The 16,028-nt window shown below is 41.1% G+C and overlaps 1 protein-coding gene across 1 annotated transcript in view; it reads right to left on the bottom strand.

The window, feature by feature from the left end:
• The window catches only part of LRP12 (LDL receptor related protein 12), a 54,137-nt gene extending 38,961 nt beyond the window's left edge, over nucleotides 1-15,176 (bottom strand). Inside the window, exon 1 of the mRNA XM_068932842.1 lies at nucleotides 14,718-15,176. Coding sequence (XP_068788943.1) covers nucleotides 14,718-14,796 — 79 coding nt within the window. The 5' untranslated portion in view covers nucleotides 14,797-15,176. The remainder of the gene's footprint in view (nucleotides 1-14,717) is intronic.
• Between the last annotated feature and the right edge of the window lie 852 nt (nucleotides 15,177-16,028).

Here is a 16,028-nt window from a genome sequence, read left to right as displayed (position 1 = left end):
GCAGTTAACACTGTCATCTCTGTATGTGATGAAAACAAGTACACGTCTCGGAGCCAGAACGCTTCTTTTCACTTTGCACAGTACCGCAGGATACTGGTGCCTTCGTGCCATGGGGATGACCAGAAGCTAGAAAAGAAACACAATCTTCCACCTTCAGAACCTAAACACAAGACTGTTGGATGGTACTATGTCCCCACACTTGTAAAATGAAGCAAAAAAATTCTTGCTAGAGTTGAGTAAGCATTTGACTTGACAGCCAGTGTAGGCAGCTGCAATTCAGCAGGGTACAGCAAGCTTTCAAGACAGCCATAGTTTATGTAACATTAGTTAAAGCAGGCAGAACAAAGTTTGTTTCAAAACACTTTAGCGTTTCAGTTCCCTGCTGTCAAACTACATCCCTCAGAGACACAAATTACCACTGGGAAACTTTACATGTGTTAAATGAGACACACACACACAGTTAATTTACTATACGGATTTTTTTTTTTTTTTGGTAATGAAAGGCAATTGTTTCTTACAGAAATTAAATGATCATAATGACTTGTAGGTGCTATTGTACACAACAAAGGTTGTTTATGTGACCCTAAACACGCTCTCTGCAGTAAGAACAAGACTCACATAGTCTTGATCACAAAGTCCCAAGAGTTTCATTACAATAACTGTAAATATGCAGGAAAAGTCCCTTGTCCTCCATCTTTCTGTCACTATTTCGCATAATATAGAAGTTGAACTACATCCTCCTTTCCCTCCCAGTTATTCCAACATGCACAGATGCTCTTGGCTGTTCAGCAGCCTCTGTCAACCACATACATCTGCCTACGGCAGCAGAACTGATTTGAATTCTGAGCAATCTGCAAGAAATTGGTAATATCTATCAAATTTAATAGATAGGCTTTATTTGTTTATTTTGGGGTCAGATAAATCAAAATTTGTTGTACAGCTGAACTCCAAACCTGCGTATTTTGAAAATTCATAGCAATGCAAAAGAGCAAATGGATTCCAGAAAAGTTAGAGATGACCTTGAAATACAGAGGCATGTTTAAAGAGGTGTGAATTGGTCCATTCCCTTTTAAATAACGTTACCATCTTAATGAAAACATCTATAGAGACGAATGACAAAAGTGTAACTGCTGCTTCTCACCTCAGCAGATCTGATGAACGTGGCTGTACTTGAGACTGTACCATTCCTCTCAGTTTCACCACTGTGCGAGGCTGCTTCATTCCAATATACCTGTTCTCACCTAATGGCCCAGAGAGGGTAGGGCATACCCACAAGCCAGTTCCACTGGCAGAACTAGGAAAAGGGGTTCAAACATACACACACACACGGTGCTCCCCAACCCCTCCAGAGCCTGGGAAGCTGGCACAAAAAACACAGAAGGCTTCACACTGCAGCACAGTGAGAAATCTTATCAAACCACCATTTCCCATGGGAAGGGGAAGGCAGGCAGGCAGGAGCAACACGTATAACACACACATACACACGCTAAGATATAGTTCCTGTTTGTGCTTTTTTCAAAGGAAGAGAGGCTTGCATATAATCACAGGAATTAAGGCCTTGGAGAGGAGAATGTGATCTAACAGGTACATCCAAAATCCTTATCACCATTTACTTTGACATCCATATTTATAATTATCTATTATTACGCTAACCCTACACCTAGTATACCTTATCTCTATCTTTGCCTTGACCCAAGCTCTTCCAGCTCTTCTCTTTTATCTCTTTCTTGATCAAAAAACCATTCTCACTACAGACATTTACATGAGTCATTAACTTCCTGCCTGATAACAGTTTTAATCTATGAATTTTTTGCTGTACTCCAATTCCAATTTCCTAAAAAAAGTCTTATAAAAGATATAGGATATTATACAAAAATGTCTTTCCACTCTTCCTCTGAGAAAATTCCTGCCAAGAATCATTCAGACGAATACTAAATGATTGAAGGTCAGGTTACATGATTACTGTCCACACCTTAGTCCATCCAGTTCACAGTCTGATATTTCAAAAGTCATTTCACTTGCTCAGTTTGCACCTCTTCACTGATTCATTTGCTATCTGAATACCAACTTCAGACCAGTTTCCTGTGGATCACACAGCACAGGAGCAGCTGTACACATCTGCATATTCCCTCCAGCTTCCAAATACTTTAAACTAATTCTGTCACCTTTGACATAAGCGTAACAGTCCCAAAAATCAAGTTAATAAGAATTTCATGAAAATGGATATGTTTCTACTCATGTTCCAGGAAGAAGGCTTCACTGTAAAGTTATTTTACTAAATGTAAGAAAATCCACATAGAATATAAGAATCCATGGGAAAATATTTTACTTTTCTGCTTCCAGTAAGAGAAAGTTGGTCAGAAGGAGCTCTCTAAACGACAGCAGCAGATCATCACTAAATCATCTAAAGCAGTCTGCATCTGTTCACTTAAAAAAAAGAATAGCTTAACTATAAAATGGACTGATTCTTACGAGCAGAAAAGGACTGGCACTTTGGGGATGGCAGAAATCAGTTGGTAGCTACATCTGTGACAACAGAAAGGGACAGGAGTTGGAGTTTTAAACACCATAACTAGAGTAACAGACACCCTACTCCTAAGATAGCTTTCTTCAGTTCCACAAAGAAATTGCACCCTTCCCTAAGGGTGCTATTAGCATTTAACACTTTAGGAGCACTCTTCATTCTTTGTCGTACCTCCTCCAACTGAGTGGGTTATTCTCTCTAGGTACACAACCAACCTCCAGGATACACATGCTTAGCACATTGCAGGACATTAACATTACTGAACTTCAGCATTTAAGTAAACAGACTAGTCTGCTTTTATTGAGAGAACGGAGGGAAAGAGACTTTTCTGAAGAGCAATTCAGATCAGTAAGTCAGATGCCAGTTGCCTGCCAAACTTTAAATAAGCCCACTTTTCCCTACTGCTTCTGCCTTAAGTTAAGTCACACCAATACTCCCCACTTCACGCTCACATATGAGATCAGTAGCAGACTCTATACTCATGCACAACTCTGGAACAGCTATTTATTTTCTCTGCTTCAGCTTCTACCTAGTAATCAAGAACATTTTACAGGAATACTACCTGTATGAAGGGTTATTCATCTATCTTAATACTTAAACCTCAGACAATAAAGAGCTCTCAAACAACTCATTTTAAAAGAAAAATATTCTTTCAAGGTTTGTTTCCAAGTGTGTCCTATCAGTAAAACACAGTAAATTTATATGTGAATGAAGTTTATAGGATCCTTTCAGGGTAAGCCTGGTTTTAAGAAGGAAGCTCAGTACCAGCAAGTCACTGCTTGATACACAAGAGTTCTTTTACTTTGTATGTGCCGTCTCTTTGTAACAGCCAACTAGGGAAAGAAACAGCAGCTATACGTTGCAACACTCAAAATCAACCACTGTATGAATGAAACAAACTGATTTTTGCAGAATGGGAGGAAGAAAGCTTTGGAAAATAGCTGTGAAGAGATACTAGTATTTTATGTTAATACCATTTACTGAATTTGATAGGCAGTTTTATTCTTTTGGATGCAGCTTCTTTTCAATTTGCATGAAAAACATTGTTACAGTTGTGCATTGATGAAAGCAGATTACATCCCTTACAATTCCTCACTGGTAACTCTGTCTAATGAATAATAATAAGCCACAGTTTAATGGCATTGGTTTCGCTGTGTATTCGCTATTCAAAAAAAGGAAGAGGATATCACTAAAAGTAGTACAGTTCTGGGAAAGAAGTATAAAGGAAGTCTGGAATATTTCATGGTATCTAAGTTCCCCACTAAACTCCTCACCTTGCATTGACAGTATATACAAACTACTTTCTAAAATTAGCAGGTATGCTCCCGTTGATACAGATTGCAAAACCGAAGAGCAAGGCTTATTTGCGATGAAGTACATACTGTGAAGACAGAATACTTGCAGATTCTTACGCTGTTTATAATTCACAAATGATATCATTGATTGCTATCCACTTGACAATTATTTTCCTTTTAAGATCTACAGACATACTTTGAGGCTCAGCATTGCCATTATAAGAAAACTTCAGCATGGATTCAGTTATTTCAAGTGTTCGGGCACCAAGACAACCTGATTCTCTTGAAGTCTGTATATTCACCTTTCAAATACTTTACTTGGATCAGTCCTGAGAAGGTAACTGTTAGGCTTGCTGCAGCTAAAAGAGATGGTATAGATCTCATTTCTCTTGGCCTTTTTCCTCTCAAAGCAAACTAAACTCTAGCTCTCCAGCACAGACCATCTACAACAGAGATAGATGGCCTACATTAACCGTGAGTGCTTTGCAAAATACAAAATGAAAATATTAAAAGCGTGTGGCTAGAATTTTCAAGTGTAGATTTTTAATAACCATACCCCTAAAGATTCACAGGATCTAAAGTTAATTTCCTTACTTAGAAGTACGAAACTGCAAGTGACAATTATACTACATTTTTTCAAAGCAACTCATTTTCATTTGACTTTGATCTTACCGACACCAGCAGTAAAATTTAAATTGATCACAATAAAGCACAGTTAAGTCAAGGCTAAGCATAGGTGAAAACTCCACATGTACACACCCCACCAAATATGTGGGTACGTATTCAAACTGATCACAGGACCTATCTCTACTTACTTAAAACCCTATGCATGTCAGAAAATGGAAGTTTTATCTTGACCTTGTCAAGTTCCAGTAGCACAGAAGTACGGATGAAGTGAATGACTAACTTAACAAAGGACTAAGGCAATGATCAATTCAACTAATAATAGACTCACTGCCACCTTTAGCACAGAACAAATTAAAAAGCTGAGTACTGGTAACAGAATTTCTTTGCCTGCTCAGCACAAATACATAAATTTGGCGTCTTGAGAAGTTTTACGCTGAAGAACATAATACTTGTAATATATATATTTTTTAAATAGATGAGCATGCCATGAGAGGGGCTGCTTCATTCTGTGTTGTTACAAAGGGGATCCAAGGAAGACATAAAAATGGTTCAAACTGGATTTCCTTATTAAGGAATGTAACTAGAAAAGGAATAACGGGTACATTAGGCTTCAATACACTAATTCTTGCTGCAAAATTAAGGGTAAAAAAACTAAAAAAATCCCCTACATTTACAGATAGACATTCCACTCTATTAAAAGCCTACTTGTTAACAAAAAATCAGCACTTGCTCCTACACCCTTTTTAAGGAACGGCACTGAATTTTAAATTGGCATAAAAAAAAGACATAGCATGGTAACAAGCACAAGATCAATTTCAGACATAAGGCCTATATGTTCTAATTTCTATGTAGCTGCTGTTATATTAAGCATATTGTTCAATAACTATTTATAAACTCTGTTCAACATCTTGCAATTTTAAAGCTTGTTCAGGTCTCCTTCCCTTCAGTATCACCTGCCTCCCTTGGGGGAAAAAAAAAAAAAACCCTGCGGTTTGATGTGGCCAACTTACTTTAATAATGCAGGCATACCTGAGAAACTGTGGACGTTTATTTCAAATTTAGATGCTCTGAGTGCTTCATTGCTTCTCATACGTGCACTGTGGTCACCAGGCAGGATCTCAGATTAAAAATTTAAATTCATCTTTGTTTTTATTACTAATCATTTTCACAAGCATTTTATGCCCGCTTCCTTCATGCCCAAAGCTCTAAATGGCTATCCAGGGTTCAGATTCACCTCCTCTGCACAGCCACAAACTCAGGACCTGAGTTCCAGGAAACCAGCGAAAGGGATTCAAAAGCAGACCTTTTCAGCTGGAGCCCACATATGTATTCTCGGCCCCCGTGATTTTAATTAACATTTTAAGGTGGATATACAGGTGAATTTTTCATAATACAGATACTAAAAAAGTCACGATGAATTAGAGTCTACTATGAGTCTACTAGAACTTTTGGTTAATCAGCAGTGCTGAGGGAGTTTCTCAACTCCCCCCAAGCTTAACGTTTCGCTCTTGTCAGATTTGACTTCACCAAAGGGAATAATCCCTGGCGGATTTCACTACATGGTACAGTTTGCAGCCCTGTTGCTCCTTCTAAACTGTACACCTAGAGTGAAGGAGCTCCTGTTCCAGGTAAACTCCTCATGGACCTCAAACGCACCACATACAAGCACTGGCTGTTCCAGCTGATACCAGGGCAAACTGGCTGTTCTCTAAGGAAGGAGAGCATGGCTTTTTTTATTTGCACTCTGGAAAAAGAAGAAGAGAAAGCTAACAGTGTGGACTTAACTGGACGTTAGTAACACCATCATCCAGCTTTGGTATATTGAATTGTCATTTACATTAGAATTCTGATAGTGCAGAAATTTTGTTACAGTTCATATAGATGACAGACACAACAGGTAACTTCAAGGGATTGACGTTTAGATGACTGAACTATGTCTAGGCAGGAGCCAAGTCACTGAAAAGAGCTTCAACTGTATCAGCAGCAATGCGGAAGTCAGAAATAACTAGATTCTATGAGCACACAGCTCCTGCATACATCCAGCTGTAAAGCAGTTGGAGAAGGCACAATGCCCAAATGCCAGTGCCAGCAACAAACAGGAGTACGTGACAGTGTATAAAATGGATGTTTCAAAACGCTGATAAAAGCCATACGTTGAGTTACTAAAATGCTCAAAGATGTCAGTTGGCTCTTTCACTTACTTACCTTCTAAAGTATGGGCATGAAGCAAGAAGCAGAAGTTTCCATAACACTTCCCTGCCTGGTAGTACTTGGAAGGCCTAAAGGCTAGATCCCATGCTATGCCCATGCTTCCCCTGCATTCAAACCCTTTCTCTCACTTGCTGATTATTCATAAGAGTAACATCTTTAAACTAATTAGATGCTCAGACACCATAACACCCCTGAAAATAAGGGCGGCTGGTTCCCTTACTCCCTTCTATTTTCACAGCCTCCTAAACAGCAGCTCTTCCCAAGACACCTTGCACTTTCTCTTCCATATGAAAGAATGGTTCTGCCACTCTGTAGAAGAGCCATGAATCCATCTTCTCAAGACAATTTCTAATCATTCTTGCCCTTGCTATCCCAGTTTTCCACTCTTTGTGAACCATCTCTAACCACAGATATTAGCTAGCCCTTAGCCACAGAACTGGTTGTTTTTTTCAAGACTTAGATACAAAACATATGAACAATGGAAAGCTGCTCTGGTGAGGGATGCCTTTTTTACTAATTAAATAACTACTCAAATCAGTCCCAGACACTACTTCCAGCTGCACGTTGTTGCGATCAAGATACATACGAAGGATGATTTTATTATTCGTTTCCCTGACCTGACAAGAAATCTCTCTTACAGAACATTTAAACCAATGTTTGCACCATGGAAAAGAAAAACGTTGTCTCTAGACTTCTAAAAAAATGCTAGTTGGAGAAAAAATGAAATATGCAATCTCCAAGTCCAGTTAGAAATGTTTCTATATGGTTTAGACAAGCATTTCAAGTTAAATCCCTGTGCACTGTCTCCAAGTACTTCTTTAGAAGAGAGCAAGCAGAAAAATGTAATTGCTTACTAGCATGGAGAGCAGCCTGGAGTAAATACTAGCACATTATGAATAATATAGCATGTGCGTTCGGACTCAAGAATTATTCTCTCTTTGAAGAGGATTTTTTTAAAGTTGTGTTTACAGGAAACGGTGGTTAAAACCTGCATTTAAAATTCTGTAATGAGAACAACACTTTATGTATAAGGATTTATTTACTGCATGTGACCTACTCAGTATCTGTCTCAGGCCCACCAGTTACTACAATTTGAAAATGTCAGCTTTTATTTTCATTTACCTAAGATACTTAACATATAATCTCATAAAAAGTGAAACACCCTGTAAGCGTACTACTTCATTCTTGGATTATAATAGACTTTGTAGGGTGTAGAAAAAAAGGAGCCAACAGAAGTCTACGAAAATACACATGCGGTTAAAATCTAGGAACAAGAATGCATCAATATGGTTTTCTTCTATAATATGCACCAATAATACTTAAATATTCTGTTATAAATTGCTGACCTTCAATAACTAACAAGTTCTTCCTACAGCAGCAGTTCATTAAATGAGTAGAGCCACTACATTTTTAAGAGACATCACTGAGTAGAAAGAACTTATTACTAGTAAGACAGTATAAATTAGAGGATAAACACAATTCCCTAAATTCTTTTCCTCAGGAAAACTATTCCCGTAATCTGTACTTTTGGAGGGACCTACAATATCTCACACTAGGTTCACAGCTGGAGTAATAAACCGAGGTTACAAGACCCTCTGGCAAAGTAATTTTTTTCCTAGACTTTAAACACAAGTGACTTCACTATAGTCGCCTACTACCCATCAAAGCGCATTCACACTGCTTGTTCTAGGATCACTCTACTGTTTTCTAGCTGCAACTGACTTAAAAATTCTGCTCTGGCTGCTACCCAAAGTCAGTCACAGGGGCTTCCATTTCCTAGAGGAAACATCTGAGTTAAGGGAAGGCTAGCCATGAATTACAAATATACAATCAGATGGGTAAACACAGGCAGTTCACATCCTAATACACAGTTCACATGTTCACTGTACACTGAAACACAGCACAGAGATGTCTGGGTCACTTTCATTGCCTCGATGACAGTTTACCGTAACAGCGAGCGAGTTCAGCTTCCTTGCACTTCAAACAAATCTGAGGAACGCAGCAAAACTATCTGGGAAAGCACCGCCAAGTTACGAGACACTTCAGTGAAAGGGAAGAAGGAGAAAATCTTACAACAATTCAAGCTATAAGTGCTTTTGTTTGATAGTTTTTCTTCAAAATATGTTCCATTTATAAGCTTTCCTTAATTTTTTTTGTCTTTTATTCTTCCTTGCTAGCTTGCTTCTATCCAGTAACAAATATTTCTTTTTTTTTTTTTTTTTCTTCTGACTAGTTCTAGGTAGATGCTGCTCACGAAACTGATGAGGAAATTATCAGGAATTCTCTCATAGCCTAAAATTACAAGTGACAAATACAACAGAGAGAAAAATTCTGCTAGTGAACAGGTACCACATATGCTTGCTTTGTTAAAAAGGCTTTATTAAAAAAATAATTCTATCATCGACAAATGAACAGTGTAGCAAGTTACACAGGATATCCAAATTCTAAGCATCTGTTCCAAAAAGCGAGTCCAAAACAAAAATTCAGAAGTGAACTGCTTTTCAAAGTGATTGTACTGATCTATCACTTACGTTAGTTTCAGTAGTTAAAACTTAGATATTCAGAAGAACCAGTACTATGCATTTCAATGCAACTGTAAACTTTCATATAAAAAAGCTTTAGTAAAGTAACAGCTGCTGCAAAATTCAGAAAGGGAAAACATCAAAAAAGCAATCAGAACACCACAGTTTCTCAGAGCACCATACCATAAAACCTACTATTTCAAGTAATTAAAGCATTTGTTTCTACTGCGGGAACAAACACAGGAGAGAGGCTTCAAGTACTTTAACTGAGATCTACAGCCAACTTCCATAATACCTTGGTACTAAGTGTTTTCTTACAAACTTCCACGTCAACTAAATAGGCTGAATCACATCTACCAGCTAACACCTCAATAAGAATCAGTATTGTAAAATACTGTAGCTATTAATTCTAAATGGAATACAAGTACTATTGTGTGAACTGTAGACAGCTAAAACAAAAAAAACCCAAAGGCTGTTGACAAATTGCACTCTTTCAAATAATGCCTAGCTAGATATCTTAGCTGACTGGGTATTTAATATCATCATTAACTATCTGGGACAGTATAACACAAACTGGAAAATGCAGCGAGATCTAGAAAAGAAAAAAATACGCTATTTACACTGCATAAATTACTCAAGAATTTCAAATATTTTATAAGGGCATTAGTGAATTACGCTTCATAAGTGTGAAAAAAATTTATTTCCATAGCTTTGGAAACTGAGGCACATGATGAAAAGCAAGTGATATGTGCAAGGCTACCTACATGTTTAACATATCAAAGATAAATTCTTAAATTTTGGTTTAAGACTTAAAATCTGCTAGCGAACCACAAACCTAATCATAATCCCAGGTTTCAGACAGGATAAACATAAAATAATATATTTAGGAATTAGTTGAAAATACAGACATGCACCTATAAACTGATACTGAAACAGGATCAAGTAAAGTAAAGGAGTCAAACAGAAATCCATCTGTAGAGCCCTCCCAACATTAAACCAGCAGAGCTCTTCCTTTCCTAGCAATGGCAGGAGGAAGGGGGGGAGGGGGGAAGTCACGCTAATTATGTGTTTGCTCTGATGACAGGAATGGAGTCAGGTGGCTTCTGTCCTGAATCCAGTTACAAGCATCTCTCTGCTCTTCCTCTGGCTGAAGGTGTTCTCATTTAGTGCATACTTACAATCACACCAGTTGCATTAGATTAAATTTTCAAACTCCTTTTGCTATGAAGTTGTCTAGAATCTGGAGTTTTTTTTCTTCTCCCCTCAAATATTCTTCAAGTGACATCACAGATGCTTTGACTACAGACCTAACTTTGGCTCTGAACAGCCGGCTGAATATGTATTTCCACAAAGAGCAGACAGATGATAAACCTTTTAGATAATATAAGTTGCTACATCATTAAAATTAGGATATTTTCTCTTCAATGACTACAAAACCATTCTGATATACTAAATGCAGCAGTGTGACCAATAATGTGATTTATGGCTTTGCAAAATGTGTTTGTCCAGCATGTCATAAAAGTGATAAAAAGTGACATTCAGGAATTTAAGGTACAATACTCTATTAAGTCAAACATTTCTCCAGGACAGTCTGTACTAGCTTTACAGTGCAACTTCTTTAGAAAATTAAACAAACTGGCTGGCAGGCTTTATTTGCTTACATGTTCAAGCTATTCATTTAAACAGGGTGATGAACCACCATTCTTCCTCATACCATCATTATCAAACCGATGGGAAATAAAATTTGGGTCCAGACCAGTAAACTTTTACAATAATTTTACCTGTCTAATCGTAAAGCTAAATAATCAATTACATATGTAACTTCATGTAACACTTGTACCATAGAAACCTGGAATGGTACTACTCCAGAACCAAACGTTATAAAGTTTGTAAATACGACGCGTCTTTCTCTGACGTGCTGCAAAAATGTCAAGGGAGTGGCAGTCTCAGGAGTAACATACAATATTGTTTCAACTCCAGTACTGGAGAATAATTATTTTTCCACCTTCTATAATGATTCTCAGTCATTGGTATTTCAAGAAGTACCCATAAAAGCCAGTCCATCCTGGAGACAAGGAGAATTAAGACTGATATGTATCTGACACGAACTCTTACTTTCAAGCAGTTTCAGTCACGCAGTCCTACTATGCAGAATAGCTTTCTTTTACACTCATTACACCTGGTGATGCTAGAAGCATCACATAAACACCTAAGGAAGTTTACCTACTGTACACCAGCATTAATTACTACCGATCGTAAAGAACACTGCAAAACTTTGCTATAGTCTTCTGTTCAGCGGAACACAAATTCAAATCAATATATTGGGGTGACAGGTAGAGTTAAGGTAATAATTCTCCAGAAATCTGAAGCAGCTGAGTATCCACACTTTCAGACTACATCCCAAATGAAGTATGCACGAGCTTTTGGACTATGACTCTTCAGAGAGATTTTTTTTTTTAACTCATCCTCCACTTTAATATGCCAGTCCCTCCCTAACTGATTCTGAAAATGCTGCATTACACTACCATTAAGATATAAGTCACCATTCTGCCAAGGGTTAAACAAAAGTAAAACAAAATGATGACATTAGAAGTTCGGCTTACACTCTAAACTGATGTTTTAACAAGAAAACAAGAAAGGTTTATTTGATTTCCAGTTTATCCTTCATCAGACTTTGCTTTAGAAAACACTGCCCTCAAGAACAAAACCAATTTCTCAAATGAGATTTTTTTCCCCTAAAAAGAAGCTACCTTCATGATATGTATAGTTTTGTTTGGAACACAGACAACTGATTGTGGCCTGTGAGATACTGGGACAAATGTGGAGGCATTTTTGTGTAAAAGCCATACCAGAATTACATATAGAGATGCACAATCACATGTGTCTCTGATATAAAATTCTAAAGTCAACATGGAGGTTGGACATATCAAGAACAAGTACTGTCCACTACTCCACCAAGCTAAAATTCTTGTTAGTCTATTTCACACATCAGTATTCTTCTTTCTAAAATGTTTATGATTATAGTCATAAACTATAGATTATAGATTGAAAAATTCATTAACGCCAGAAAAAGAGAAACGCATTCTCTCTGGAGAGCACAAGGCCCACATATCAACCTTGGTGATTTTGTTATTTTAATTAGTAGAAAACTAGATATTACAGCTGCACAACTTTGTAAAGGAAGGCAACCAAAGCACTGAACTGCTGCTTTTCCAAAGTGTGTTTACCTTGAATACTACCTACTGTATTTGAAGCCTTAAAATGCAGTAACACAATGAGATCTAAAAGGTTCTGCTCAGGATCAACATCACAGCCCAGAGCACTGCTGTCAGCAGCATCCCGATCAAATTCATGTTGATATGAAATTACTTTACTTTGGAAAAGTTAAAAGCAGTTGTAAAGGAAGGTAATATTCTTTAATGGGGAATCCTTCCCACTTCCCTCTCCCAAAAGAAATAAACAAGAGAAACAAAAACATCGGCTAGAAACAAGGCTATACTTATACAGTGAATATTTTGCTTTCCTTTTGGGTGCTCTTGACTGGGGAGAAAGAAGTTCCTTCCCTTCAAGCAGTGACACCGGACAGAACTTCAGACATGTCTAGCCAAAAGCTGTTAGGAAAAATAATTCCTCATTAAGGATGAGACAGCACACTGACAAAAATCTGAAGCGGCTTCCCCTTCCTGGCAAGAGAGGCAATGGATGGCAATGTATTTCTCAGCAAGGCAACTGCAAAATCAAGTTATGGGGACCGTGATTCTTGCTTGTATTTTGGAAAGTAAAATGTCATTCAGCAAAGATTTTTTTTTTTTAAATACAGATAACCACTGACTAAAGATTGTGCTTGTGGTTTAATATTTTTATAGTGGAAATACTGCCAATACTGCACAAGTTATGGCATCACTGTCTCAAGTTATCTACTGCAGTTAGGCTGAACCAGGTATATCACAGCAATTACCATTTGGCTTTTATCTGAATTCTGAGGTGACAGTGTTAGAAATGAATACACAAAATTCCTGAAAAACTTTTACAGAGAAATTCATTACCTCAAGTACATTAAGCATACAAATGTAAGGATAGCTCAACATACCGAGGCCTTAAATTTTCCTGTCACTTCCTGTTCTACCATAAACCAACTCCTCTCAAGCTGACACTTTGCTTTAGCTTTTGACATATCAGATTTTAACAGCCTTTATACTTATTAAAACTGTTTTCCTTGCCTTTCTGCCTGTCTGTTTACAAGACAGACCACAAGAGTGGTCAGTCGCTAGCACTGGTTAGTGTGACTAGGCATTAAGTGTTAAAAACCAAGGTTCTAAGAGCTTTTCCATAGCATTTAAAAAAAAACCAGCATAACAGCATAAGTATTGGCTGTAGTAACTATCGGCGGTAGTTCCATTAAAAGAACCCTACCTAACTCCTACATGTGCAAGTGTACTTTATCAATAAAGTGGAAAATATTCTTACAAATTTCTGCGGTACACCTGCACTTGGAATTTGCACTGATACTGGCAGCACAGCTATGTGCCAAATGAAGCCCTTTGCACAGAAAAACCCTAAATATTTTGAAGTTCAGGCTTGCTTTACTAAACAGATTCCAATTTAATATGCTCACTCACATGTTTACAATGAAGGCTTCTACTGAAGAAATTGCTAAATCAGGGCCACTGTTTATAACTTCCTAAGAGCAAGACACATGCTGCTTCACACACTGTGGGGCCCATGGACAGACCCTCGTCTCCAGTTTGGAACACAAACACAACTCCAGAAGAAAACATGAGGCAATTTTCACTCCAAAGTATCCAGGTTTTGTTCTACGTAAGTTCCTTATATACTGTAAGACCTGATATAAGTAAAACGCACAAAGACGTTTATATGTTTTCCATTAACATCAGTTTTGTTTAAAGGACGTTTATTCTTTAAAACGCGTTCGTTTCAATGAAATCTCATTTTAGTCCGAACTGAAAAAGAAGAAGAAAAAGAAGAAGAAGAAGAAAACCAAAAGCAAAGGTACTGGAACTGCTCCAAGGCCTGCGCCGCTGTGTCACGAACTAACCAGACCGCCTCTGCCTTTTCAGGCGCTTCCCTCGGCGCCCTGACGGAGACCGCGTCCAGCACGGAGCAGGCCGCGTCGCTCCCGGCCCCGGCCCGGCGCCGCGGATTACTCGCGACTCGGGAGCCCTTTGGGGTGGGTTGGTTTGGGCACTCGGCACACCAACTCCCGGCTATACACACACATCTGCGAAAGATAAAGGCCAGCGCCGCTCGGCCAAATCCCAGCCGCCGCTTGAGGGGACTTCTCGGAGGAGATTTCCACCCCCCCCCCCACGGCTTTGGGGGCAAGGAGAAAACAAAACCAACGGAACCCCAGAGCGAGCCCCGCGGAGGAGGGCTGGCGGAAGGCAAAGGGGAAGTGCGAGGCAAAACCCCGGGGCCGGGGGGGGGGGGGGGGCGGCAGAAAGGCCGCTTTGTTCCCCCTCCCCCCGCGGCCGGCGGGCGGCCGGGGGCGGCCGGGGCCGCTCCCGCGCGGGCACCTACCGCAGCAGGAGACGACGAGGAGCAGGAGCTGCGCTGACCTCCAAGCCGGGGAGCCTTCTGCGCTCCCCCAAGGGGCCATAACCCCAGCCCGGAGGGAGGCGACGAGGAACCGGACCTGCCGCTGCCGCCGCCGCCGCCGCCGGAGGGGCCGGCCGCGCCTCGCCCACCGGAGCTGCCGCCTCGGGGAGCGCTAGCGGCCCGCACGCCTCATCCGCCCGCTCGGGGAGCCATGAGCCGCCGCCGCCGCGGGCCTCGGCCTCCTTCCTTCCCCCCCGCGCCGCTTCCCCCGCCGCGGCTGCGCACTAGCGGCCCGAGCGCATGGAGCCGCTCCCGGCAGCCACGGGCCCGGGCGCAGAAACGGCCCCCAGACAGCGGGGGAGGGACCGGGGCCGCCACGCTCCGCCACGGCGGCGGCGCCGCCCCTCCCTCCGCCGCGCTTGGGTCCTGCCCGCAGCGGGCGGGGCGGGGGCGGGGGCGGCCGGCCTGGCTGCCTGCCTGCTGCAGCGCTCTGCCCCGCCGGCCGGCCGGCCGGGCCTGCCCCGCCCCCGGGGCCGCCGCCGTGCCCCGCTCGGCAGGGCCGCCTCCCCCGGGGCCGGGGCCGGGGCCGGGGCCTGCCCGCCGGCGCCGCCAGGCCTCCGCGGGGCGCCGGGCTTGGCCGGAGGGGCCCTCCGAGGAGGAGGGCGAGGAGAGGGTGAATCCGGCTTAAATGAGCGCAGCGGGCCGGGCTGGGTTCCCAGTTGACACGTAGGACAGCCCCGTTGCCCTGGGTGCGCTGTCTCTGTCGCTGGGCTGCAGGAACCTCTCGGGGCGAGATTGAACCCGAGGACGGAGACACCGAGGACCTGACGGGTGCTGTACTGCTGACCTCCAAGTCCTCGTTTCACAACTGAGACCTAAAAACTCGCAAGTGTCTGGGAACAGAAGAGCCTAACTCTGCTGTGGATGCACAACGTCCAAAATTGTGGACACCACAGAAGGAGCCTTATGGCACTTTATCATTTCCCCCAGTCTGCTCCTCTGTGATCCTCCCTGTTCATAGGCAGTTACCTTTCTCTGTTAAATAACGTCATTCTCCTGTTGCACAGATGTCTGTCACTTTCAATTGTTTAACTAGGTAGCAAAACCGAGTGGGACTCACAACACAACTTCTGTATTTAGCTTGAATTTTGCAGTATCTATTGCAGACTTGGAGCCCGAAAAAGAAAATGCCATTCCTTACAAAAACAAAAGTCACATCCGCTGTTAGGGTGCCTCATCATGAGAACAGATATCCTGCATCAGACCAGAGTGGTCTCTGTGAATGGTGAATGC

The sequence above is a fragment of the Struthio camelus genome, chromosome 2 (assembly GCF_040807025.1).
Source record: "Struthio camelus isolate bStrCam1 chromosome 2, bStrCam1.hap1, whole genome shotgun sequence".
NCBI classification, from domain to species: domain Eukaryota; kingdom Metazoa; phylum Chordata; class Aves; order Struthioniformes; family Struthionidae; genus Struthio; species Struthio camelus.
Note: the sequence above shows the minus strand (reverse complement) of the source record. Positions and strands in the feature narration are given on the sequence as shown.